This window comes from Camelina sativa, chromosome 9 (genome assembly GCF_030686135.1).
Source record: "Camelina sativa cultivar CO46 ecotype springtype chromosome 9, ASM3068613v1".
NCBI lineage: Eukaryota > Viridiplantae > Streptophyta > Magnoliopsida > Brassicales > Brassicaceae > Camelina > Camelina sativa.
Window position 1 is genome coordinate 5015010 of NC_141888.1, and position 25151 is coordinate 5040160.

The 25151-nt window shown below is 37.6% G+C and overlaps 3 protein-coding genes, 1 non-coding gene and 1 pseudogene across 7 annotated transcripts; 4 read left to right on the plus strand and 1 right to left on the minus strand.

Annotated features, from left to right (window-relative positions):
* The first annotated feature begins 4295 nt into the window (after window positions 1-4295).
* On the plus strand, window positions 4296-4493 carry LOC147937736 (U2 spliceosomal RNA). The gene has a single exon (XR_015567742.1). It is a non-coding gene; the product is annotated as a U2 spliceosomal RNA (small nuclear RNA).
* A 681-nt stretch (window positions 4494-5174) lies between these two features.
* Window positions 5175-14473, plus strand: LOC104710493 (phytyl ester synthase 2, chloroplastic-like). Of its 4 annotated transcripts, none has more exons than XM_087464209.1 (15): window positions 5175-5609; window positions 5669-5819; window positions 6158-6209; window positions 6382-6437; window positions 6518-6676; window positions 6773-6865; window positions 7057-7172; window positions 7256-7377; window positions 7487-7595; window positions 7691-7821; window positions 7921-8287; window positions 8389-8502; window positions 13764-13849; window positions 13926-14035; window positions 14129-14473. In XM_087464209.1, exons 6-15 carry the CDS (start codon window positions 6793-6795, stop codon window positions 14317-14319), a joined length of 1419 nt encoding a protein of 472 aa, XP_087320335.1. In that variant the 5' UTR covers window positions 5175-5609; window positions 5669-5819; window positions 6158-6209; window positions 6382-6437; window positions 6518-6676; window positions 6773-6792; the 3' UTR covers window positions 14320-14473. The 4 variants fall into 4 exon arrangements, with proteins under 4 accessions (XP_087320335.1, XP_010425405.2, XP_087320336.1 ...); XM_087464211.1 differs by having other exon boundaries at window positions 5444-5609; window positions 5669-6012; XM_010427103.2 differs by having other exon boundaries at window positions 5353-5819.
* Window positions 14474-19417: 4944 nt separating this feature from the next.
* On the plus strand, window positions 19418-21344 carry LOC104710494 (bifunctional dihydrocamalexate synthase/camalexin synthase). Its single transcript, XM_010427105.2, has 2 exons — window positions 19418-20343; window positions 20443-21344. The coding sequence occupies exons 1-2, from the start codon at window positions 19459-19461 to the stop codon at window positions 21028-21030; spliced, it is 1473 nt and encodes a 490-aa protein (XP_010425407.1). The 5' UTR covers window positions 19418-19458; the 3' UTR covers window positions 21031-21344.
* A 162-nt stretch (window positions 21345-21506) lies between these two features.
* Window positions 21507-21746, minus strand: LOC147937737 (signal recognition particle RNA; annotated as a pseudogene).
* Window positions 21747-22054: 308 nt separating this feature from the next.
* LOC104715014 (uncharacterized) lies at window positions 22055-24913 on the plus strand. The gene is made up of 2 exons (XM_087464082.1): window positions 22055-22132; window positions 22545-24913. The coding sequence occupies exon 2, from the start codon at window positions 22561-22563 to the stop codon at window positions 24751-24753; it is 2193 nt and encodes a 730-aa protein (XP_087320208.1). The 5' UTR covers window positions 22055-22132; window positions 22545-22560; the 3' UTR covers window positions 24754-24913.
* Window positions 24914-25151: the final 238 nt, after the last annotated feature.

Genomic DNA, 25151 nt, shown 5'->3' on the forward strand with positions numbered 1-25151 from the left:
CTAGAATATGTTCCTCTAAATGGACCATTTTTTTTTGGGTCATTTAGATAATATTCTTGTCGGTTCAATCACAAAATTATATACATCACATTTCATTTTCGCAATCTAGAAACATTACATGTCAAATCATCTAGATTTTGGTTATATCTAATTAAATAGTGTACATTTTATATGTGAGTTTTATTAAATCAGTGAAAAATTAAATGCAGATTCAGATGTGGTTATTTCAATCAGTATGCAAACCACAAATATATTACCAATTGATAGTTTAATATTTAAAATATATTGGCTAAAGATAATAAGCTTTTTTCCACATATATATTCCATGTGGTTGAGAAAATATTCTCATTTTATTTCATGTTTCTTATTGTGCTCACTACTTCACATACATTCTTTTTACTATTTTGTTGAAATACTAATTAATAATTGCTCAATCGAGTATATATATACGGTCCCTTTTATTTAAGTGCAATATGTAAGAAAATGATCCTTTGAATTGATGCTTCTGCCTTATGGTATGGGCAAGTTGTTGTTCTTCACTTTGTATCTCTCATTCACATTAAAATTCAATTTCCTTAAAATTCCAAAATAGGAAATGTTTTGTTGAGATGTTGCATCTCTTTATCACCTCTTTTGGATATAAAAAGGTTTGACCATTAAATGAAAGAATCAGGAATACCTTTATAAAATCCACGCCACGCCTATACATTTTATAAAGCAGACAGTTCTCTCTCTTTTTTTTTTTTTTTTTCTCTCATATCTTTATATTACCAATCGTCGAGATTTGATATTCTCTGAATGTCATCATCATAACATCATGTCCTTTTAGTAAGTCTGCAGAATAGTGTTCACTATTTTCTTCCAATGAGACGATATATATTAGACTTAGAGCATGAGAAGACACCAATTGTTTTTTTTTCTTGATGAAGTCTTAGAAGTAGTAAATCAAAATTTGTAAATTCAATTAATTTTTATATGTTAACTTCAGTTTATTAGATCAGAATAAGGACTTAGGAAGCCAAAAACTAGACAGCGTATGTAACGGTGTCCCAAAAGAGAAATACAAATCAGGTAGCCTCTTCGCCTAGCAATAGAAGCCTGAATCTGAATAAAGCATTCTGTTGGAGGGACCGTCTCGAGCAATATAAGATTGGTGACTGCCATCTTTTGTAATACTTCAGGCAGTGGACTGGATACAACACAAGATTTTGTAGCTTTTGGTTTCATAGATGATATCCTTTTTCCAAAATCGATTTAACTCCACAACATTTCGAAACGACAACCACTTCTCTGGATAATTGATCGGTCTGACAACATGTCGCCTTGTAGAGTACATATCGCAATCCAGTCTCATCATAAGCACTAGGATCCCCAAAGAACACTTTGAATCTCCAGATAAAGGCATTTCGCACATGAAAAATTACCTTACGCGGCCTAATCACCAATACCATGCAGCACATAGAGATTCAGTTTACATTCCACGCGGATCTTAGGTTGCATTGGAAGCATACCTTAAGAGGAGCTTCCATGAAACTTGATGTCGAGACTCATTAAGTTGGTGGGCTCATCAGGTGTATTGGATTGAGTGGATAACCAATCCGCGTTATCATCCCGAGAGCTTTTTGAATACCGAGACAAAGCAAAACGATTCCGATTCTCCCACGATGTAACATATTTCAAGGCCAAAACATAATTGCTAGATTTTCAATATAATATTGATGTATACGCAAAGTATAACACCTAATACATTCACTAAATATATATATAAATAGCCTAAAAATCACCAGCATTGTGTCTCCATTACTTTTCTTGTTGTGTCTCTCTAATTTTGAATGAAGGTAAACGTCTGAGATGAGAGAGAAGAACATATAAGGATAGCCGAGGAGACTGCCTGATATCTTTTGATGAGCGAAATGGTCATTACTTGATATAACTTATAGTCACTTGTCAAATATGACATAACCATTTTACTCAAAGAAACAGGCAAGTCATCCTTGGCTACCAAATATGATTCTTCTATTCATCTTTGACATCTCCTTCTAAATAATGTGCATACTCACCGCATATAGTATAACAAATGCTTTAGAAACCAACCGGGCAAATTTGACGTTTAAGAAACGTAACACTCTAACAAAGATTTAATATATTTATTTGAAGTGAGTTTATAGATTCTGAAGACATTAAGGAAACTAGGTATAACATGGATGAAACAAGCATGTCAAGATAGCCAAAGAGACTGCCTGAAACGTAACCCGCAAGATTCAACATGATTTTCGAACTATTATGCTTTTAAAATGCATAATAATCATCGAAACTTGAACCATGGAGGTGAAAAAGATCAGGCAAGTCATCCTTGGCTACTAAACATGACTCGTTCCTCCATGTTAGACCTCTCTTCTTCATTATATACACTCCATTACTCTCTATATGTTTTGCCTTATTCTTCACATGCATCTGCTCTCCTTTTATAACCCTATAGAAAGAATATATGCGTCATTGTCAAAAAAAAAAAAAAGAATATATGCGTATTGATTTCTAAAGTCTGCTTTTTTTTTTTCTTTTTTTTTTTGGATGCATAGGCTAAATATAGTCATCTTGATTTTTCTCTCTCTAGAAAAATGATTAGAATTTCAAAACAATATAAATATTTTTTTTGGGTGCATAGGCTCATTTTTATTGTTGTTGTTGTTGAATTTGCCATCACGGAATATGTTATTTTAAATGGACCATTTTTTCGGGTCACTAAGATGATCTTCTTGTCGGTTCATTCACAAAATTATTCTAGGGTGAATTTGTATGATAACAAAAATAAAAAATGGTATGTAAAAAATAACCAACTAATTAAAAATAATAGATGAGTGATCATTAATTGGTCAATGAAAAATTATCAAAAGGGCAGTTTTGGTGGTGATGGAGTAGTGGTAACTACTAACTGGTGGCCAGAGGAGGTGGCCGGTGGTTGGAGGTTGGCGACTGGAGGCGGTGGCCGGGTGAGGTGGTGGCGGAGGTCCTCCGGCCGGAAGTAGTGGCAGCGGTGGTCTGGCGTCAGTGGTGGTCCGGTGGAGGTGACCGGTCGGCGACGGTGGTCCGGCGGAGGTGACCAGTCGGCGACGGTGGTCCAGCGGAGGTGACCAGTCAGCAGCGGTGGTCCGGCGGTAATTTGGGGGAAGTGATCGGTTGGCGGTGGTGGTCCAGTGAATTGAGGTGGTGATGGCAGTAGTTAGAGGCGGCAGTGCTCTGGCTGCCGGAGATGGTGGTGGTGGTAATGGTAGGGGATGGTGGTGTTTGTGGTGGTAAGGGATGTGGTTGAAAGTTAGAGTTAGTAGGCGAATTATAATTTTTTTTGTTGGTTATACACTGCAATTTCTCATTATTGTATATCCCTCATTATTGTATATCGTATTTCATTGGTGGCATCACAAAATAAAAACATCACGTTCTCGTGTTGTTTAGATGTTTAAATATCAATGATTTTTTTTTGTTTAAGTCGATGAACTGAATGAAAATTCAGACGTGGTTGGTTCAATCAATCTGAAGTAACCGTTTCAGATTCAATGATAGCTAGCTAAATCGAGTATGTATATTAAATTGCCCCTCCCTTCGATCCAAACTGCAATATGTAAATTTATGTTCTTTGAATTGATTCTTCCACCTTATGGTCTGGGCTAGTTGTTCTTGACTTTTTCTCTAATTTAAAATGAAAATTTTATTTTCCTTGAAAATCCAAATTAGGAAACTTTGCATGGGTATTGAAAGGTTGGACCTTTAATTAAAGAATCAGAATGCCTTTGGCATATATATATATATATATAATTTTCCGACATTTCTTTACCATTCATTTGAAAGTCTTCTATTCTCTTTTCTGTCATCCATATCTTTTTCATTACCAATTGTTAAGATTTGATTTTGTTCGAATGTCGTCATCATGTGGTTTCACTTAGTATACACCAATATTATTCAGTGGCACGTCTGGGATAAATAGTAACAAGCGTAGCTGTACTCTGGAGAACATTGTTAATCATATCTTTGAAAAATTGGTAATATCTAAAAAAGACTAAAACAACACTAGTCAAGAATTATAACGTTATGGGAATTATTTTCGTAACCGACACGTAACAGCTATAAAAATATGGGCTAATGTTGGATTGGGCTAATTAAGGCCTATCACTTAATTACAGTATCATATCATGTTAAGACATTTTCTTTTGGCTTATTTTATCCCACATCGTTGAAACAGAGGTTGCTCTCAATGAAACTTAGTGTATAAAAAGGATGCTCCATTCATCATACAATTCATACCTTTCTCGGCCTTTTGGCTAAGATCAAGTGTAGTATCTGTTCTTATCAGTTTAATATCTGATATGTGGACCATTGGTTCACATGATATTAACTTTATTTTTTTAAGGGAGGGAAATTCATTAAGATGGCTTGCTATCTGAGTTTTCGTGAGTCGTCCATGCGTTGCACTATTGCACGGACCTGGCTCATCCCCACCAAACATAAGTCCAAATTTTTATGCATTGTGGAATTATATAGTCCAAGTGTCTCACACAATCGTTAATACTTTAGTTTTGTAGTACATTAAAATCAAGCTATCAATATAGCTCTATATATAATCATGTCATGCTTCTATATATGTTCGATTTTTGATTCAGGCCAAAAGAAAGTCCCATGCCAAATTCGTAAAACTCTCTACTCGACGAACTTCAGATGTAAAAGTAGACATCTAAAGTCAACATTTTAATTATATATACACTATATCGAAAATATAATTAGGAAAGGAGATATCTTATGTTTTATTATTTGTAATTCTTTCTACCTTTTAAAAAAGAATTTAAAATTGAGCTGATCAATCAAAATCTTTCTTGGTTCTCTACAATCTCCATCTGAGTTTTGTTTTCTACATTCTCTAAACATGTTAGAAGGATTTGTAGTGATGAAAACTCTATCATATATCCAACACCTCCCTTAAAATTCCTTTGTTTCCGTTTCTGCATAATTCCAGTAGCACACAAAGTGCATGCGTCCATCAAGTAATTGTAAAACAAGTAAATATGATGTGGCTTATTCAATTTGTAAATATAGATAACGTAAAAAAACAAAAAACAAAAACGCATGTGCACTACCTCTACGATCCTAAGACTTGGCTCACCTTGCCATATTGCTATTTCTTCACTTCTCAATTACTATTCACAAACCACTAAATTACATGTTTTGATTAATCTAGTCTTGTTGATATATTTTTATTCTTTAACAGTCTTGTCTACTACCACTAGGTTTAATTTCTTAATTATAGCACATGCTCAATATGTTTATGATATAAATATATTCCAAAAATGAAACAATAAAGTTTTAACTTCCACGCATTTTCTTGGCTCTCTGTTTGGACGAGTTTGTAGTATTGTGAGTATAATAAACACTAAATTAATGGCAAAACTCTCTCACTAGAGCTTTCTCATAAATGGTGGTTGCAATACTTCGCTCAATCTCCGGTCTCTGTGCCGTCTCATCTTCATCAAACCTACCACGAGGGAACTCAGCCGCGAAGCATCGTATCACGGCGATCAAATCCGTACCAACAACTCCTCCTTCTCCTCCTAGTGGTGTTCGTCGGAGACGGAAGAATAAGGATGAAAACATGGTGGAAAATCCATATTCAAAAGCGGAGGCGGCGCGTCCCGATTTGCGGAAGACTTTGTCAGATTTTTTGGAAGAAGCGAGAGACTTCGTGGGAGATGGAGAAGGTCCACCTCGTTGGTTCTCTCCGCTGGAATGTGGCGCTCAAGCTCAAGGCTCTCCTCTTCTCCTATACTTACCTGGTTCGTCCTCTAATTCTTCTTTCGTACGTCTTTCAATCGTAATATGAATGGATCTCAGCTCGCTGTGTGGTGTGGTTGAGGATCCGGGTCTCAGGGTGTAAACTCCCAGAGGATACGCTTGGAACAAAAGGTGTTACGTGATCATCAAGTAACTTACATGTGTGACCACTTAGTGGACTCTTGGGATTTTCCGGTAACATGCAAAGAGCTTGCTCACCTCCGGATTAGTTGGATTTTCCGGATTTCTTTTGGCTGAATTGTTATAGTTACTATATTTTCATTTCCATGTAACTCTGAAATGTTAGATTAACAAAACTGAGGAAACAAAAATTTTGCAGGGATCGATGGTACTGGACTAGGTCTCATTCGCCATCACAAGAAACTTGGGGAGTGCGTAATTTCATATTCATCATATATTATTTCCCTAGAAGATTGCATTATTTGCAAACATTGTTGCCTCTTTTTGTAATATCCATATCAGCAAGGAATGAAAAAAAAAAGAAAAGAAAAAGAAAAGAGAACCGAACTGATATTGACATGTATTCTTCTTGTCTCTCAATAGGATTTTTGATATATGGTGCCTTCACATTCCAGTCAGGGATCGTACTTCTGTTAAAGGTGATTTTCATCCCTTCTAATTAGTATCTGTTAGCCACAAAAATGGTTTTCTAACCGAAAACTAAACCCTTTTTATTCAGACTTGGTGAAGCTTATCGAGAGGACAATTAGGTCGGAGCACTGTCGTTTCCCAAATAGACCTATATATTTAGTTGGAGAATCAATTGGAGCATGTCTTGCGTTGGATGTTGCCGCCAAGAACCCCAACATCGATCTTGCTTTGATCTTGGTTAATCCAGGTACAAAAAAGCTCGGCCTCCCTGATTCTTATTTTGTCGGTAAATGTCAAGAAATATGTGCCTCATTTCTCATCACAGACATTTTTTTTTTTGCAGCCACACATGTCAACAACTTCATGTCAAGAATGCTGACTGTGTTACCAGATGGAATTCCCACACTATTGGAAGTCACATTTGGTCTTAAGCAAGGTACATTTGTGTTCTCTTCTCATATTCTAACTTGACTAACCCACTAATTGAGTTTCAAGTGGATTCTTTAAAATGTCTCCAAAAGTTATGTATGATATGTTCAGTTTTAGCATCATCTTGATTTAACTTAGAAAGCAGTGACAACTGTAAAATGTTATATAACATGATAATCTTGTGGCTTTATTACGTAGGCGATCTATTGAAGGGACTATTAGATGCTTTGTCAAATGAATTTTCTGTCCAGCGAATGGGCGGACTTGGTGGAAGGATGCTAAGAGATCTCTTTGCAGTTTCAGCTAATCTTCCTGTAAGTTTTTCTCCTTGGAAACTCATGGTCTAGTGTACATCAAGTCATATGATCAACACCTCACTCAAAACAACTATTTTCAGACTCTTTGTAGGATGTTCCCTAAGGACACACTGCTTTGGAAGTTCGAAATGCTTAAGTATGCTATTACATCTGTGAATTCTCTCATTTACTCAGTCAGAGCTGAAACACTGATACTTCCGAGGTCCAATAAGTTTCTCTGTTTCATAAGTTCTAAATCTTTTTTACTTTCAAAGAGATGTTGTAGCTTGGAGGACAAGTGTAATGTGAATATCTGGTAATGACTAATGCAGCGGACGCGATCAATGGCTGCATAATGACGAAGACATTGACAGATACTCGAGCACGTTGCCAAAATGTATTGTCCGTAAGCTTGATGACAGTGGACTGTTTCCCCTTTTGGTAAGTCATCTGTTTTCATCGAATACAGAACTAAGATATTACTTAGGGTCTAATACTGATTTATTCATAACTAACTCTTTTACATCTCCTGTCAGGAGGACATCATAGATCTGGCTACAATCATCAAGTTTACGTGTTTTTATCGCCGTGGGAAGTCTCATGACTACATTTCGGATTACATTGTGCCTACCTTATTTGAATTTAAACAACAATTAGACGATCACCGGTAAAATGCCTGACTAGTTTTTTTGTATGCTTAGGAAAATAAATCAGTCTATATAAAATAAAAGGTTTTAGTTGAATAATATATGTATTCCGCGTGCAGATTGCTAATGGATGCTATTTCACCTGTAATGCTATCAACTCTAGAAGACGGTACTGTTGTAAGGAGCCTCGAAGGATTACCTTCAGAGGGACCGGCTGTGTACGTTGGCTATCACATGATATTGGGATTTGAGTTGGCTCCAATGGTTGGTCTACTAATGAAACATAGGAACATTCACATGCGGGGTTTGACACATCCTATGGTATTTATGTATATCCGAGACTCAATAGTCGACCCGAAGACGTTTGACAAATATAAGTTAATGGGTGGAGTACCTGTCTCCAATATGAATTTCTACAAACTACTTCGTGAAAAGGCTCATGTGCTTTTGTATCCTGGAGGTGTCCGTGAAGCTTTGCATAGAAAGGTTATGTTAAGTAATATATTGTTTCATGATGACATTTTTAAATTTCTACAATTTTGGATATTCTTGTTTTGGAGGCTAACATGTACATAGAGACTTTACAGGGTGAAGAATACAAACTGTTTTGGCCAGAACAATCAGAGTTTGTGAGAGTTGCATCTAAATTTGGAGCGAAAATCGTTCCTTTCGGTGTTGTTGGAGAAGACGACATCTTCAAAGTAAGGTTTTTATACTCAAATCATAAGCTCTACACTATTCCATTTCCTTCATGCTACTATTTATCAAATATGCATTATCGGTCCCATTTAAAATTATACATTACCAAGAAGATTGTTGCATTAATCGATATCTTAAATGTGCATTCAGCGAATTAGCAAGAAACATTGTGTATCTATATTCAAAATGCTTATAACTCTACATATACTCTAGTTTTATATTTGCGCGAATCTCGGTTTTGAGTAACTTTGGTTTGTGACGTTGGCTGATTCTCAGATTATTGAGGGATATTATGTGTTATTTACATATTGTATAGATGTCTTAGTGTAATATATGTAAAGTACTTAGGATTAATTCATATGTGTGTATATAAGGGCTTTGCTCTTTCTAGTACTTAGTGCTCTTTCTAGTGCTTTGAATGAATAAACCAAGAAACATTTTTATACGAATCTAGTTTCTTCTCATGGTATCAGAGCAAAACCTAATTTCTTAGGTCATACGATCCTCGATATTTTTACTCTGTTTCTCTTGTTCTTCTTCTTTGTTTGACCTTAGTATTGTCGATCTTTTCTTATCGATATACTCTCTAGTTTAACATCATGATGAGCGGAGAAGATGTGTCTTCTGTTACTAAAGATCGACTTTTACGGTCTGAGCCAACACAGCGGCGAATAGATCCGTATGATCTCTCTTCGGGAGATAATCCAGGCTCAATTATTTCTCAACCACAGTTGAGGGATCCTAACTATGACGAGTGGGCACTTAACATACGACTTGCGTTACGGGCAAGGAAGAAGTTAGGGTTTGCGGATGGCACCATCCTAAACCTGATTTGGACGATCTTGAAGACTGGTGGGCGAATAACGCCATGGTCGTCTCCTGGATCAAACTTACGGTGGCTACGGATTTGAGTAGCTCACGTTCTCATCATGAAGTCACTCATGATTTATGGACTCATATACAAAAGCGTTTTTCTGTGAAGAATGGAAAGAGAGTCCAAAGGTTGAAAACAAAGCTTGCGAACTGTTTACAAAAAGGCACCGCTGTGGAAGCTTACTACGGGAAGCTTATGAAGCTTTGTACGAGTCTCGCTGATTTTCAGAGAGCGAAAACACTGGAGGAGATTGCTAAAGAGAGGGAGGAAAACAAACTTCATCAGTTCTTAATGGTACTTGATGACTCTCTCTTTGGTGCGGTGAAGTCGTCTTTGCTTTCACGTGATCCTTTGCCATCCTTGGATGAGGCGTATCAGGTGGTTACTCAAGATGAGGAATTGAAGAAGGCGAGCCGATGTATGGAAGAACGACATGATGGAGTCAGCTTTGCTGTCCAAGAGACATCTCGCCCTCGATCTCACCCGCCTCTGCGTGATCCCTCTGCAGTGTGTACAAGTTGCGGTAGGACTGGGCACTTGGCTGAGAATTGTTTTCGCAAAATTGGCTATCCCTGGTGGTGGGGCGATAGACCTCGTTCGAAGGTTCCTACTCCTCAACCGCCAATGGTACCTGGTGGGACGAATGGTGACCGTCGCAGTGTGTCCTTTGGTTCTAAATCCTCCAAACGGAAAGACCCGGCTCATGCGAATAAGGTTGTGACAATGCCACCAGTGTTTCACGCTAACTCTGCTATCACTGAAACTGATCGGGTTGGAGTTAGTGGTTTGACCGATCAACAATGGGAATCCTTGAAGAAGATGTTGAATGATCGGGACTCCGGCAAGTGTGATCGTCTCTCGGGTAAGCTATATATCGAATCATGGGTTATTGATACAGATGCTTCGAACCACATGACAGGGAGTATTGACTTTCTCGTTGATATTTGTGATATGGCTCCGGTTTTCATTAAACTTCCTGATGGACGTTTTACTACAGCAAATAAACATGGGACAGTCTCTCTTGGATCCCATCTTCAGTTGTCTAGAGTGTTTTATGTTGATGGATTGCAGTGTCATCTTATTTCTGTTTCTCAGTTAACTAGAGATAGGGGTTGCATCTTCCAGATATCTGACAGACTTTGTGTTGTCCAGGACCGCATCACACAGATGGTGATTGGAGCCTGTGAGCAGTTGAATGGTCTCTATTTCTTTCGAGGAGTGGAGGCTGCAGCGATGACACAGACCTTGGATTCACAACCTTTGGATATATGGCATCGTCGTTTGGGTCATCCCTCTTCTACAGCTATGGAGATGTTCAAGTTTTCTGATAGTACTAGTAGGGGTGTTTTTGATTTCAAGTCTTGTGACGTTTGTATTCGTGCTAAACAAACACGAGATCCTTTTCCTTTAAGAATTAATAAGACTACTATGGCTTTTGAATTGGTGCATTGTGATTTATGGGGTCCGTATCGGACCACGGCTATTTGCGGTTCTCGTTTCTTCCTCACCATTGTTGATGACTTTTCTCGCGCTGTGTGGATTTTTTTGTTACCATCAAAATCTCTTGCTGCGTCAACACTCCGTGATTTCACATCTCTTATAGAACGTCAATTTGATACAAAGATTAAGAAAATATGAAGTGATAATGGGGCTGAATTTTTAAGTCTCGGTGGTTTCTTTTGGGAGAAAGGAATTATTCACGAGACATCTTGCGTTGGGACACCCCAACAGAATGGACGCGTAAAGCGCAAGCATCGACATATACTCAACGTTGCGCGGGCTTTGCGTTTCCAAGCTAATCTCCCAGTTGAGTTTTGGAGTTTCTGTGCTCTAACTCTGGGATATTTGATAAACCGCACACCAACTGCGGTCCTTGACGGGAAGACACCATTCAAATTACTAAATGGCAGACCGCCACCGATGGCTCATTTATGGGTTTTCGGCTGTCTCTGTTACGTGCATGATCAACGTCGGGACGGTGATAAGTTTGCTTCTCTGAGCAACAAATTGATCTTCCTTGGTTATCCTTTTGGTAAAAAGGGTTGGAAGGTTTATAATATCGACACTGGTGTCATCTCTGTTTCTCGTGATGTTATTTTTATGGAAGCAGAGTTCCCGTCTGCTGTTCGCTCTTTGTCTACGTCACAGCTAGTGCACTCACCCAACTCCTCTGTTTTGCCAACTCACGACTCCTCTGTTTTGCCAACTCACGCTGACGACTGTTTTGATGAGTTTTTCCCATTGTTGCCCGACATACGTTCCTCCTACTCTTCTTCTTTGGATTTAGTGGCCACTGATCCGGTTGTGGAACCAGTTTCGAACAGTCCTGCTCCCCCTCCTGCTATCTCTGATCCTATTCCCTTACCGTTGCCTGTTTCTCCTGGTTCTCCGTCTTCTCCGCAGTCCTCCATTTTATTTATCGTCTTCTTTACCTGATGTGGAACCAGCAATACAGGACTCGGATCTGATTGAGGCAGAGACTCCTATGGGGAAAGGTTGTCGCAAGAAATCTGTTCCTGCTTAGTTACAAGATTATGTGCTTAATACGGTCACCACAGCCTCTGATGGGGATTTCACTGACTCTACTTGGTATCCGATTGATGCATATGTGGATTGTTCTCAGTTCTCGGAACATCATCGAGTCTTCCTCGCTGCTATTACCGCTGGAGTGATTCCAATGACCTATAGGGAAGCATTTCTTGATGAGAATTGGAGAAATGCAGCTCGTGTGGAGATTGATGCTTTGGAGGAGAGTGGAACTTGGACCGTTGAGAGTTTGCCTCTGGGGAAGAAAGCCTTGGGTTGTAAGTGGGTCTTTACTTTGAAATATCGGGCCGATGGGACACTTGAGCGATATAAGGCACGTTTGGTTGTTCTTGGCAATAATTAAACAGAGGGTTTGGATTATAAAGAGATGTTTGCCCCTGTATGCAAAATGACTACGGTTCGGTCTTTCCTTGAGGTTGCTGTTTCTCGAGATTGGGAGGTTCATCAGATGGATGTTCATAATGCATTTTTGCATGGTGATTTAGATGAAGAGGTGTATATACGTTTTCCTCCGGGTTTTCGTACTAATGATCCCACCAAAGTCTGTCGCTTACACAAATCACTCTATGGTCTTCGTCAGGCTCCACGGTGTTGGTTTGCTAAGCTTTCTAGTGCTCTTTCTAGTGCTTTGAAGGAGTATGGTTTTAAACAGTGTGTGAAGGATTATTCTCTCTTTACCTTTGCTGATGGGGATATCCGACTACATGTTCTTGTCTATGTGGATGACCTTATTGTTACTGGTAGTTCTCGAAAAATCATTAAGGGCTTCAAGGATTATTGAGCTCCTGTTTTCGGATGAAGGATCTTGGTATTTCCAAGTATTTTTAAGGGATTGAAGTAGCTCGCAACTCTACGGGTATGTATTTGTGTCAGCGCAAGTATACCCTTGACATTATCTCTAATTCGGGTTTACTAGGGGCTAAGCCGGTTTCCCATCCTCTTGAACAAGATCATTAGTTGGCCTCGGCTGGTGGTGCGTGTCTTTCTGACCCGTTTCGTTATCGCCGGCTGGTGGGAAGGCTTATTTACCTCAGTGTTACTCGCCCAGACTTGTCCTATGCTATTCATCTTCTTTCCCAGTTTATGCATGCTCCGAAGGAAGCTCATTGGGAAGCAGCCTTACATGTGGTTCGCTATCTCAAGAATAATCCTGGTCAAGGTATATTTTTGAGTGCTAATACTGATTTGCGTCTCTCTGCTTGGTGCGACTCTGATCACGATGGTTGTCCTCTTACCCGTCAGTCGCTCACGGCTTGGGTTATCCTCCTCGGGGGTTCTCCTGTTTCTTGGCGGACACGGAAACAGGAGGTTGTCTCTCGTTCCTCGGCTGAAGCCGAATATCGGGCAATGTCTGAAACGGTTTGTGAACTACTTTGGTTGCATGAGTTTCTTACTGCTCTTGGTGTTGATTGCACATATCCGATTCCGTTGCATTGTGATAATCAGTCTGTGATTTATATTAGTCAGAATCCGGTTTTCCATGAACGAACAAAACACATTGAGACTGATTGTCATTTCATACGTGACGAGATTGTTCTTGGGGTTATCGCTCCGCAGTATGTTTCTACGCGTGAACAACTTGCTGATATACTTACTAAAGCTCTTGGACGAAAAGAATTTGATGGATTCAATGGCAAGTTGGGTATTTGTGACCTTCATACTCCAACTTGAGGGGGGGGGGGGTATTGAGGGATATTATGTGTTATTTACATATTGTATAGATGTCTTAGTGTAATATATGTAAAGTACTTAGGGTTAATTCATATGTGTGTATATAAGGGTTTTGCCCGTGAATGAATAAACCAAGAAACCTTTTTATACAAATCTAGTTTCTTCTCACAGATTGTATTGGATTCCAATGATCAAAGGAACATCCCTATCCTGAAGGATTTAATGGAAAAAGCAACAAAGGACGCTGGCAACATAAGGTGTTTAATGTTTGATAACACTCTACATATATTCTCATATATAAAAACATATGTTTTTGAACGTCATAATTGTTAGGGAAGGCGACGAAAGTGAATTGGGAAACCAAGATTGCTATATTCCAGGACTTATACCTAAGATTCCAGGGCGGTTCTACTATTACTTTGGAAAACCAATAGACTTAGCAGGTACGAATATGATGTAATCTAAATGTATGCTCTCTACTTCAAATCACTGACCTCAGTACTTGCAATAATGGCGGGATTTGTTTTCCGTGTCAGGTAAGGAGAAAGAGCTGAAAGACAAAGATAAGGCACAAGAGGTTTACCTGCAAGCAAAGTCTGAGGTCGAACAATGCATTGCCTATTTAAAAATGAAAAGAGAGAGTGATCCTTACAGACACTTGTTGCCAAGGATGTTGTATCAAGCCTCACATGGTTGGTCTAGTGAAATACCAACGTTTGATCTCTAAATTTTACTGTGGCTATATATGTTGTAGACATCTCATAATACGATGTTTAGAGGTTCTAAGATTCTTTAGAGATTCTTTAGGGATCTAAGATATTTTATTTGTTCAAGGAAAATAAGACATGATTATTTAACTAAATATACATGACATGAATCTATTTAATACTCTCGTAAGATTTCAAGTTTTAATTTATCTATTGAATGTATTGCTAAATTAGATTCAAAGAAATATAAACATTAAGTGTGACATTCTTTTGAATAATCCTGAAACCTTTTTAAGAATTTGAGATTTTATAGTTTCTAGATTCAAACCAAACTTGGAGGCCTTTAATTAGTGTATATCTTATCACCACTTGCTCGGATTTATTAGTGTAGTATGTATTGTGGCTTTAGGATCAAACAGCATTTCAATTACTCTGTTTAAAATGATGGATTGTTGATTTACATGCGATCAAGGTAGAGGTAATTTATTTCAATGCAAAACTTACAACCGAATGAGATTTATGTTATTTTGGTTGCATATTGGATCTTAAAGTACGTAAATAGTTTTCTAATATCAGATTAAACATCTAAAAAATATACAACGTTAAGAAAAGGAAAAACCAAAGACACACACACATACATGTGACCACCCTCCCAATTGGAGTTCACCTAATTAATAGTTTGTAAAATTTTGTTTTGTTGGTAGAAAATTTCAGAAGACGAAACTTGCACGTTTAAATTAAGTTTCTAACAAGATCCAAAAGGTCACTGTTGTTGCGGTTTTGATATCCAAAAACTGTAATAATTCTTGCTCTAAACTCTTTTAAATACAACAGGAGGTGTGAAATGTGGACTTTTCCACTAGCCAGATAAAAAAGGTACAGACAAATGAAAATAAAACTTTTGACCACTTACTAATAGTTATTAGTATAATCAATCAATCAGTTTAGAAATTTGACCAATCAATCTAGAACATTGACTAGCCATACAAGAATATTTGACTAGCCAAATTATTATTTCTTGATTTACAAAATCCCCCAATGATATTACTAGTTTTTTTGGGGGTTACAAGCAATTATGCATGATTTAAATGTGGACAGTGACAAAAATAGGACCACAATGACACACAAAGCATTTCCTGATCTTTTGAAGGGGAAAAGACTCGAAGCAGTAAGTTTCTGAGATCGTCCACGTGAGATTTAAACGATTGATATTAGTCATTTCAATATTTAATATTTTTGAAATTATGATAATTTTTTATTAAAATTTTTGAAATTATGATTAATTTTCTATATTAAAGTTTTTGGAAAAGAGAAAAGTGAAACTTATGAAAATAAAAGACAGATATTCAAATATGGAAAAATTTTAAAATATAATTTTTTATTTTCAAATAAAATAATAAAAAATTTTAATTTTATTAAATTTATAAAAAAATATGAAAAGATATGAAAATAATTCTAAACACAAATTTTGTTATCAAAATAAATAAAATAAGATAATCAAAAATCTAAAGTTCTTAGTTTTTTTAAAATTATTACGAATGAATTTTCTTACAAAAATAATTTATTAAAAAAAGCATATGGAAATAAGATAAATATAAATGTTTGTTATTGGAATATATAAATAAAACAGATCACTATTATTTTCACTAAATTTGTTAATATTTCTCTTGCTAAATTTTAGTAACATAAATATAAGATACATACCCGAACCCAAGGATCCAAACTAAACTTGATCTAAAATACCTGATCCAAACTTGAACGCAAAATATCAAAATACCCGAACGGATCCTAAACTTCAAAATCCAAACCCAAACTCGACCCCATCCCGAACCCGAACAAATACTAGAACATAAATAAGATATAAGTATACTAATTAATAATATATTAGTAATATTTATACGTGTTATAACCTAAAATATTCAAATTTTTAGATATTTTGGATATCTTTGGATATTTTAGCTATTTTTAGATAGATTCAGATAAAAAAATACTTAAAATTTTAGATATTTTATGTTTTTTTAGTAGTTTGGATACAAAAACTCTGAATTTTGATACTTGGGATAAACCAGAATCCAAAACTGAAATACTTGACCAGAATCTCAAATGAACGTGAAGTTTATACTCAAATATGTCCTAGATTTCTAAATCTAAGATACTCTAACCCTAAAAAGCTGTGACATCCCGGTTTACGGTGAGATTTAAAAGAATTGATTTGATCACATATGTTATTAAAGTGCAATTATCTTTTCGGTCAAAGGTCCTCAAAGAACTCTAGAGTTAAGCGTGCTTGAGCTGAAGTAGTTTCAGGATGGGTGACCTTCCGGGAAGTGATTGTCGGAACTGTGCGAGTGAGGACAAAACACAGGAAAAGATCATGTGGTGATTTTTAGGGATGGTAACAAGTCTTTAAAACCTCCCGGACGTAGCAAACGGACCATCGGATATGGATGAGCTCACAGGCCTAGTGAGAGAACGTGAAGCCCATTAAGGAAGGTGGGCCCATTGACTGGGATTGGACATAGGGTCCACTGAGAGGTGGCGGTCGGGGTGCTACAAGTGGTATCAGAGCCAAACCCAGACGAGTGTGGAGTCGAATGGGCTCACACCGTCGGGGGTGGCGGTCTTGGTGCGCAACAAGGACGTTGCGATCTATTAGTGGGGATGAACTATGACACCTCAATTTGCTGAGAGGTTTAAAATAATTGATTTGGCCACCTATGTCATCAAAGTGCACTTATCTTTTCGGTCAAATGTCCTGAGAAAACTCTAGAGTTAAGCGTGCTTGAGCTGGAGTAGTTGCAGGATAGGTGATCTTCCGGGAAGTGATTGTCGGATCTATGCGAGTGAGGATAAAACACAAGGAAAGATTATATGGTGATTTGTAGGGACGGTAACAAGTCTTTAAAACCTTCCGGACGTAACAAACCGACTGTCGGATATGGATAGCCTTACAGACCTAACGAGAAAATGTGAGACCCATTAAGAAAGGTGGATGCATGGACTTAGATTAGGGCCCACTAGAAGGTGGCAGTTGGGGCGTTACAAATTTTAACCCGAACCGGCTCGAATACTTGAACGCCCAAACATGTCGACCTTCCTTCTGAAAACATGACCAATAACTGTTGTCGACGACGTAAGAGGAATGGATTATAAAAATTGGAGATGAGCCTATAAAAACAGAGGCATAAAGAGAGTTTTATGGGTGAGAGATTCAAAATGCGTCATTTTCATGTCTCTTTTTTTTTTTTTTTTTTTTTTTTTCTTTTGTGCACCCAAACTCTTCATTCAAACTTAGCAAAATACAAAGGGATGGAGCATATTCGAACATGCCCAAATAGCAAACTTTGAAATTAAAGCATAAGAACAAGCAGAGATTAAACATAGAGACACAAACTTGACAAAGCTTGATAGGGAACCAGGAGATGTGTTGAAACAAACTATCACAAGAACACCCATGAGAGAAGATGCATACAACACAAAAAGCTCAACTGGTAAAACGATAGTCACCAAACACTGTGACTTTGAACTGAATTTCGAGCCATCAACAGTGGCTCTAGGTTGAAGGCAACCTGCAGGAACGCCAGAGGAGATTCCGGTAAACAAGCACCGCCACAGTTGGGCGGAGTCTGAACCAACAAAAGTGATTATGGACTGACTGTAAAGAGGACCTGACGGAGAAGTATCTGAAACAGGTACGGAAGAGCAGGAGAAGTATCCGGTGCTCTGTTGGGGGTGGAAGCACGAGATGCCGCGAGGAGTTGCATCGCGGCGGCGGCTGCCACGAGGGACGGCAACAAACACACCAGTTGAGACCATCAGGTTAGTCTGGTTCTTCGGGTGGGCACAAGAGGCGGAGATGAGTTCGCTGGATAATCCGCATAGGGGGAACTCCGAAAGAACAAAGGACTGAAACCGGAGGTTAGAGGCGGTTGGGGACTTAGCCCGACGAAAGAGGACAACAGATCGAGAGAGAAAGTTTCTCCGAAATCTCGCCGAGGAGCTCTCAGATCCCGAATCGGGGCGAGAAGCATAGCCAAACGAAGACATCACTAGAAGGAGGCGAGCAATGGATGAAGGTAGAACACGGCGGAAGTAGCGCCGGATCTGAAACCGGAAATACGGTTTGAATACACTCTTGAGCTGAAGCAAGATTGGATTTGACGGGAGATGAACAGGGCAGTAAAGAAAAGATATAGACCGGCACCGGCGAGCCAAAGCAACACCGGCGCCGGTAGGCGGAGCCTTCTTTGTAGATTCGGGAATTGCGGCTAGGGCGAACAGCAAGGAGAGAGAAGAGAGCGTTTATCACTTATGTTACGCGTCTTACTTTACTTATTAACTCTTTTTCATGTCTCTTTTGAAACTTGTTTTATTTTTGAAAAATACATTTGAGTTAATATTTCCTTCAACAAATCATTTTGATTTTAGTTATTTTAACTCCAAAATTACTATTTCTAATTTCAGTTAAACACACTGTAAACATAATCTTAGTGGCAAAATTATTGAAATAAATAAATGATTAATTTTGGATAATGTTTAAAATGTACTTTTCTTTAAATAATATTAAGATGGTAGTTTGAAAAGTCAGTTTGCTAGTTCACTTTGAATTTGATTAGGTTATTTGCTTTTGTTTTTGCTTGAAAAGTGTTCACTTTGAAAAGTTTTGTATTGCATTAGTATACTATTGGTGATTATAATTATCTTTATATGCTTTGGTGGAATATATGAATAAACAAGATATCATGATCCACCCTAGTTGTAACGTATATACATTATGGAAGACAATTTAATTCTCTATAAGTATTATATTGTAATATCACGATGAAGAATAGTAGTATATGAAACTTAACTGCTATTCATATACTACTATTCAACGTTTCATGACCGGTAGATCTAGTACTAAAAGATTGTAGTTTGAAAAGTCAGTTTGTTTGTTCACTTTGGACTCGAATGTTGGGTTATTTGAATCTGTTCTGTTTTGTTAGTAAAAGTGTTCAGTTTTGTTTGTCCATTTTAGATTAGTATCCGTACGCTACAGTGGATAGTGACTTATGAGCTGAAGCCTTCAAGGAATGAATACATTATAAAGAGGTTGATTATGAACCTAAAAATGAAATAAACAAGACAGAACAAAGAAACCCAAAGAAAACAAGATTAAAATGTCTGTCTTCCTCTGTTTCCTCTTCCTCGCACCCCTTATCTTAATCTTCTTGAACTTTTTCAAACCTTCGAAATTGAACCTTCCTCCGAGTCCAAAGAAGCTTCCTATCATCGGAAACTTACACCAACGCGGAAAACTACATCCCAGGAACCGCCGTAACCTCGCCGAAAAGTATGGACCAGTGGCGCTTCTCCAATACGGCAACGTCCCCGTGGTCGTGATCTCTTCCAAAGAAGCAGCAGAGGAAGTTCTAAAGATCCACGACAGTGAATGTTGTAATCGACCAGAGACGGCCGGGACCAAAATAACTTTTTACAACTTCAAAGACATCGGGTTGGCACCCTTCGGTGACGAGTGGACTGCGCTGCGGAAGCTCTCGGTGGTCGAGCTCTTCAGCGTGAAAAAACTTCAATCCTTCAGGGATATCAGAGAGGAAGAGAATGACTTGTGTATCAAGAAACTCTCTGAATTCGCTACGAAACGATCTCCGGTGAATCTTGAGAGAACCCTTTTCACTTTAATCGGAAATATAGTGTGTCGGATCGGGTACGGGATAAATCTTTATGAGTGTGACTACGTTGATGAAAATAGAATCATGGAGCTTGTGCACAAGTCTGAGAAGGTCATAAGAGCTGCTGCGTTCTCTGATTTCTTTCCGGGAAGAATCGGTAGGCTCGTCGACTGGATCTCCGGTCAGGAGAGGAGATTGAAAAATATTTTCTCGGAAGTAGACACTTTCTATCAGAATATTCTTGACGAGCATCTTAAGCCTGGAAGAGAGAGCTCTGATATTATTGACGTGATGATCGATATGAAGAAGAAGCAAGAGAAAGATGGAGATGCTCTCAAGTTCACCACTGATCATCTCAAAGGGATGATCTCGGTAAGTCTCTTAGTCTTTTTGCAAGTTATTTTATATTCCAAAATGGTTTTAAAAAATCTTGCAACGTACCAATATTTGTGACTTTTGTGTTTATGTCAGGACATATTGACAGCAGGAGTTGGCGGAAGCTCTGCCACAGTGCTATGGGGAATAACCGAACTGATCAGAAACCCTAAAGTGATGAAGAAAGTGCAAGACGAGATTCGGACAAAACTTGGGGACAAGAAGGAGAGAATCAAAGAAGAAGATCTAAACCAACTTCACTACTTTAAGCTCATGGTCAAGGAGTTATTCAGGTTACATCCATCAACTCCACTCTTGCTCCCAAGACAAGCATTGTCTCATTTCAAGGTCCAGGGCTACGATATCCCCGCGAAAGCACAGATTCTAGTCAACGTTTATGCGATCGGTCGTGATCCAAAACTCTGGGAAAACGCAGATGAGTTTAACCCTGACAGGTTTCTCGACAGTTCCATTGATTATAAAGGAGGAAACTTCGAGTTTATACCGTTTGGGTCTGGTAGGAGAATATGTCCAGGGATGACAATGGGAATCATACTTGTTGAATTAACATTGTTGAATTTGCTTTACTTCTACAATTGGGGAGTGCCGGAGAAGGATGTAGCCAGAGAGAACGTCACCAGGGATGAAGATAATCTTGACTTCGTTCAAGTTCTTCACCCTTGAATATGTGGTTTGGTTATGATAGGAACGCTCAAGTCAACACAGATACTGAGGTGGAATTAAGGAAGTCAAGAAAAGGAAGAGTTCTAACTATTAAGAGATATTTGGATATATGAAGTCTCGGGACTTCTCTGTTTTTGTTTTTGCTTAGTGAAATAAGAGAACGAGTCATGAGGAGTATGTTCTCCACTTTCTTATGCAGTTTGTACAAGTTAGTGACTCCATTTTCTTTCATTCACGTTGTAAGGAGTTACGCCTCCAGTTTCCCTATTTAAGTTAATGAATAAAACAAAAATAAGTTGTGAAAACCTACAAAACACAAATCTTGACTCTTGTATTACTTTCTCTTGCTTTGAAAGTGACTGAAATTAGCTTTATGACTATGAGGTTATGTACACTAGATTCTAAGATAATAAATGACAATTGTATCAGTATGTGATTTGGTTGCAATAATAAAAAAAAAAAAAGAGATGGTCCAGTTGGAGTCGGCTTATTGGGTCATAGTGGACTCGGAAGGCACAGGCTCGCGCGTAATCCTTCCACCGTCGAAAGCGGGTAGTAAACGCTGCTCTGTGATACCAGCCTCACGCAGTCTCCTCCGCTCTAAGAGAGAAGTCGGACACAAGCCTTCGCTCGGATCCAAACTCTCAACTGCCAACTTGGAATGGGCGCGGCCAGTAGATAGCCAAACCCGAAACCGGCCTAATGCAATCGACACAATCAATGGCGGACCTACGTAGTGCTAAGGGAGGTCAGTTGACCTGGTCAAATTTTGAAATTTTCTTTAATAACATAGATTTTGTGTATTTAAATCTAGTGTAATATAAAATATTTCAGCAATCTGACCTCCCTAATTTTTATGATAACATTGAAGGCCCAGCCCACAATGAAACACAGTTTTTTATTTTAAGTTAGAAATAAATTGATTCAATATTTTAACCTAATCATTAATATTTATCAAACCAAAGTGAATTTTTTAAAAAAAGAACAAAAAGAAACTTTTGTCTCATTCGTGTTTCAGTTTTGTAATTCTCTTCTCCCCAACTCACGAACAGAACAAAGCAGCCGCATGTCCAGTTGTCCACCTCTTCAATCGATTAATCAAGTAAGTTTATAAAAACTAAATTCTGTTTTTACAATGATTTAATTAAATTGTATTGAAATTTCAATATATATTAATATATAGAAGTTAGGTCTTAGAATTACAATTAAAATTGTGATTGTATAAAAGGTAAACGATTTGTACTTATAAATTTATAATCCAACTTTTTGTGATCATAGTTAATGAATTAAGTTTTTCTTTTATTTGACTCGTATATGCTGTTCAATATTAATAGTTGTCAATTTCATAATGATAACGTACACCAATTTGTTGTTTGATCATGTGTAGACTTTGGTTAAATTGGTGTTAATCAATTGTGTAGAGAAAAAAAAAAGTTGCGCTATCATAATTCATTTGCCATATACATATATATTTATTTAATGTTGATAATTTTGCTTTTGTAATTTGGTTTCAGTCAAAGGCTCAGAGCAATGAACACTTTGAAAAAATATTATAAAAGAAAAGAACCATCTCCACCTCGAAGTGAATCAGATGGTATTGACTTACCTTGGGATCCAGCAGATCGAAAAAGAATAGCTGATTATCATCCGAATCAAAGAGATGAGGTAATTCGAAAATACTTGATTAGAGGACCTTGTCAACCTCGTGGACATACTTTTAAACAAATTCTGGTAGGAAAGACACCGAGGCGTTTTAACCCAGCTTGGTTTGATCGGTACAAAAACTGGTTAGAGTGTAGTGTGAAAGAAGAAAAAGCTTTTTGCCTGTGTTGTTACTACTTGTTCAGAGATAGTGCTGGTAAATCTGTGAGAAGTGATGCATTTATCACAGATGGATTCTGTAGGTGGAATAATTTCAAGAGTTTTTCAGAGCATGTGGGAGGTGTTGATAGTTTTCACAACAATGCAGTTATGAAGTGTGAAAATTTGATGAAACAAGATCAGTCTATTAAGCATGCTTTGCATAAACAAGACGATATTACAAGAAATGAGTATCGTATTCGATTGAATGCTTCGGTTGATGCTTCCAGATACTTATTGCGACAAGGATTACCTTTCCGTGGTCATGATGAGTCTGAAAAATCTGCTAACAGAGGAAATTTTGTAGAACTTTTAAAGTACACTGCTGATCAGAATGAAGTTGTGAGTAAGGTTATTTTAAGTAATGCTCCTGGGAATAATCAAATAAAGTGTCCTAAAATTCAGAAAGATATTGTTCATTGTTTTGCAGAGGAAGTAGTCAAATCTATTATTGAGAAGACTGATCATGATGTTTTTGCTTTGTTGGTGGATGAATCTGGTGATGTTTCTGATAAAGAACAAATGGCAGTAGTGTTTAGATTTGTTGATAAAAGTGGGATAGTCAAAGAGAGATTCTTGAGTATTACACATGTGAGTGAGACATCTGCAACATCTTTGAAATCTGTTATTGATGACTTGTTTGCTAAATATGGATTGAGTATTAAAAAAGTGAGAGGGCAAGAATATGATGGAGCTAGCAATATGAAAGGCGAATTCAATGGATTAAGAGCATTAATTATGAGGGAAAGCACGTCAGCATATTATGTCCACTGTTTTGCTCATCAACTTCAATTAGTTGTTATAGCAGTTGCAAAAAAACATTTTAATGTTGGAGAATTTTTTGATATGATTTCTCTGTTGTTGAATGTGGTGGGAGCTTCATGCAAAAGAAAAGATCTGATCCGAGAGAGTCATAGAAAAAAGATTCAAGAAGAAATTGATAAAGGTGAAAGAAGCACTGGAACGGGGTTGAATCAAGAGATCTCTCTTCAAAGACCAGGAAATACCCGTTGGAATTCTCACTACAGAACTCTAGTGCGATTGATTGAGTTATTTTCTTCTATCATCGAGGTGCTTGAGTACATTGAGGATGAAGGTGTAGATGATTTGAAAAGACATCAAGCACATGGTCTCCTTAACTATTTGCATAGCTTTGATTTTGTGTTTTATTTGCAAATGATGATACACCTATTAGGACTGACAGAGAACTTATCGATGGCGCTACAAAGACAAGATCAAGATATTTTAAATGCTATGTCATTGGTAGGATCAACTAAGAGGCAACTTCAATTGTTTAGGGATGATGGGTGGAATTCTCTCATGATGAAAGTTTCTGCATTTTGTAAGAAACATGAGCTTGAAACGGTTGAGATGGAGGCAGATTTCTCAAAGAGACGAAGAAAAAAAACAGGAGTATCCAATATGCATCACTACAAGGTCAATTGCTTAAACGCTGTTTTGGATATGCAGCTTCAAGAATTTAACGACCGCTTTAATGAGGTGAACACTGAATTGCTTATTTGTGTTGCTTCTCTATCTCCCATTGATGCATTTTCTGAGTTTGATCACTCAAAGTTATTGAGGTTATCTAAGTTCTATCCAGATGACTTTAGTTCAGGGGAGTTCATATCTCTTGAGCAAGAATTATCTATCTACATTGATAATGTACGAAATGATGACAGATTTTCTAATTTGAAGAATCTAGGGGACCTTGCTCGATTGTTGGTGGAAACACGAAAACATATGTCATATCCTTTGGTTTACAGGCTTTTGAAGTTGGTTTTGATTTTGCCGGTTGCTACTGCAACTGTTGAGAGATGTTTTTCAGCCATCGACGTAATCGGATTGGGGATCAATTTTTGAATGATTGCTTAGTTTGTTTTATCGAGAAAGATGTATTCAATACTATTACAAGCGAGACTGTGATAAAAAGGTTTCAGGACATGAAAGATCGTAGAATGTTTTTGTAGGATTTTTTGTTGGATGTTGTATTTTTTTTAATATGAAAGAATTTTTTTTACTATGTTTTGACCTGGGTAAAAAAAATTCCTGGATACACCACTGGACACAATGTTCCATCACCTTTTTGTCTCCACAAGCCAACGTTACTAAGCTCGACGTTCCAACATAGAAACTTATTTCTACAAGAAAAAATAAAGTTTATTTTTTCCGATGTGGACTTTATCACACTTTAGGCTTTTCTAACAAATGTAATTATTTTGTTGAGAACTTTTGTCAAAATCGCTTATCTTTGAAATACG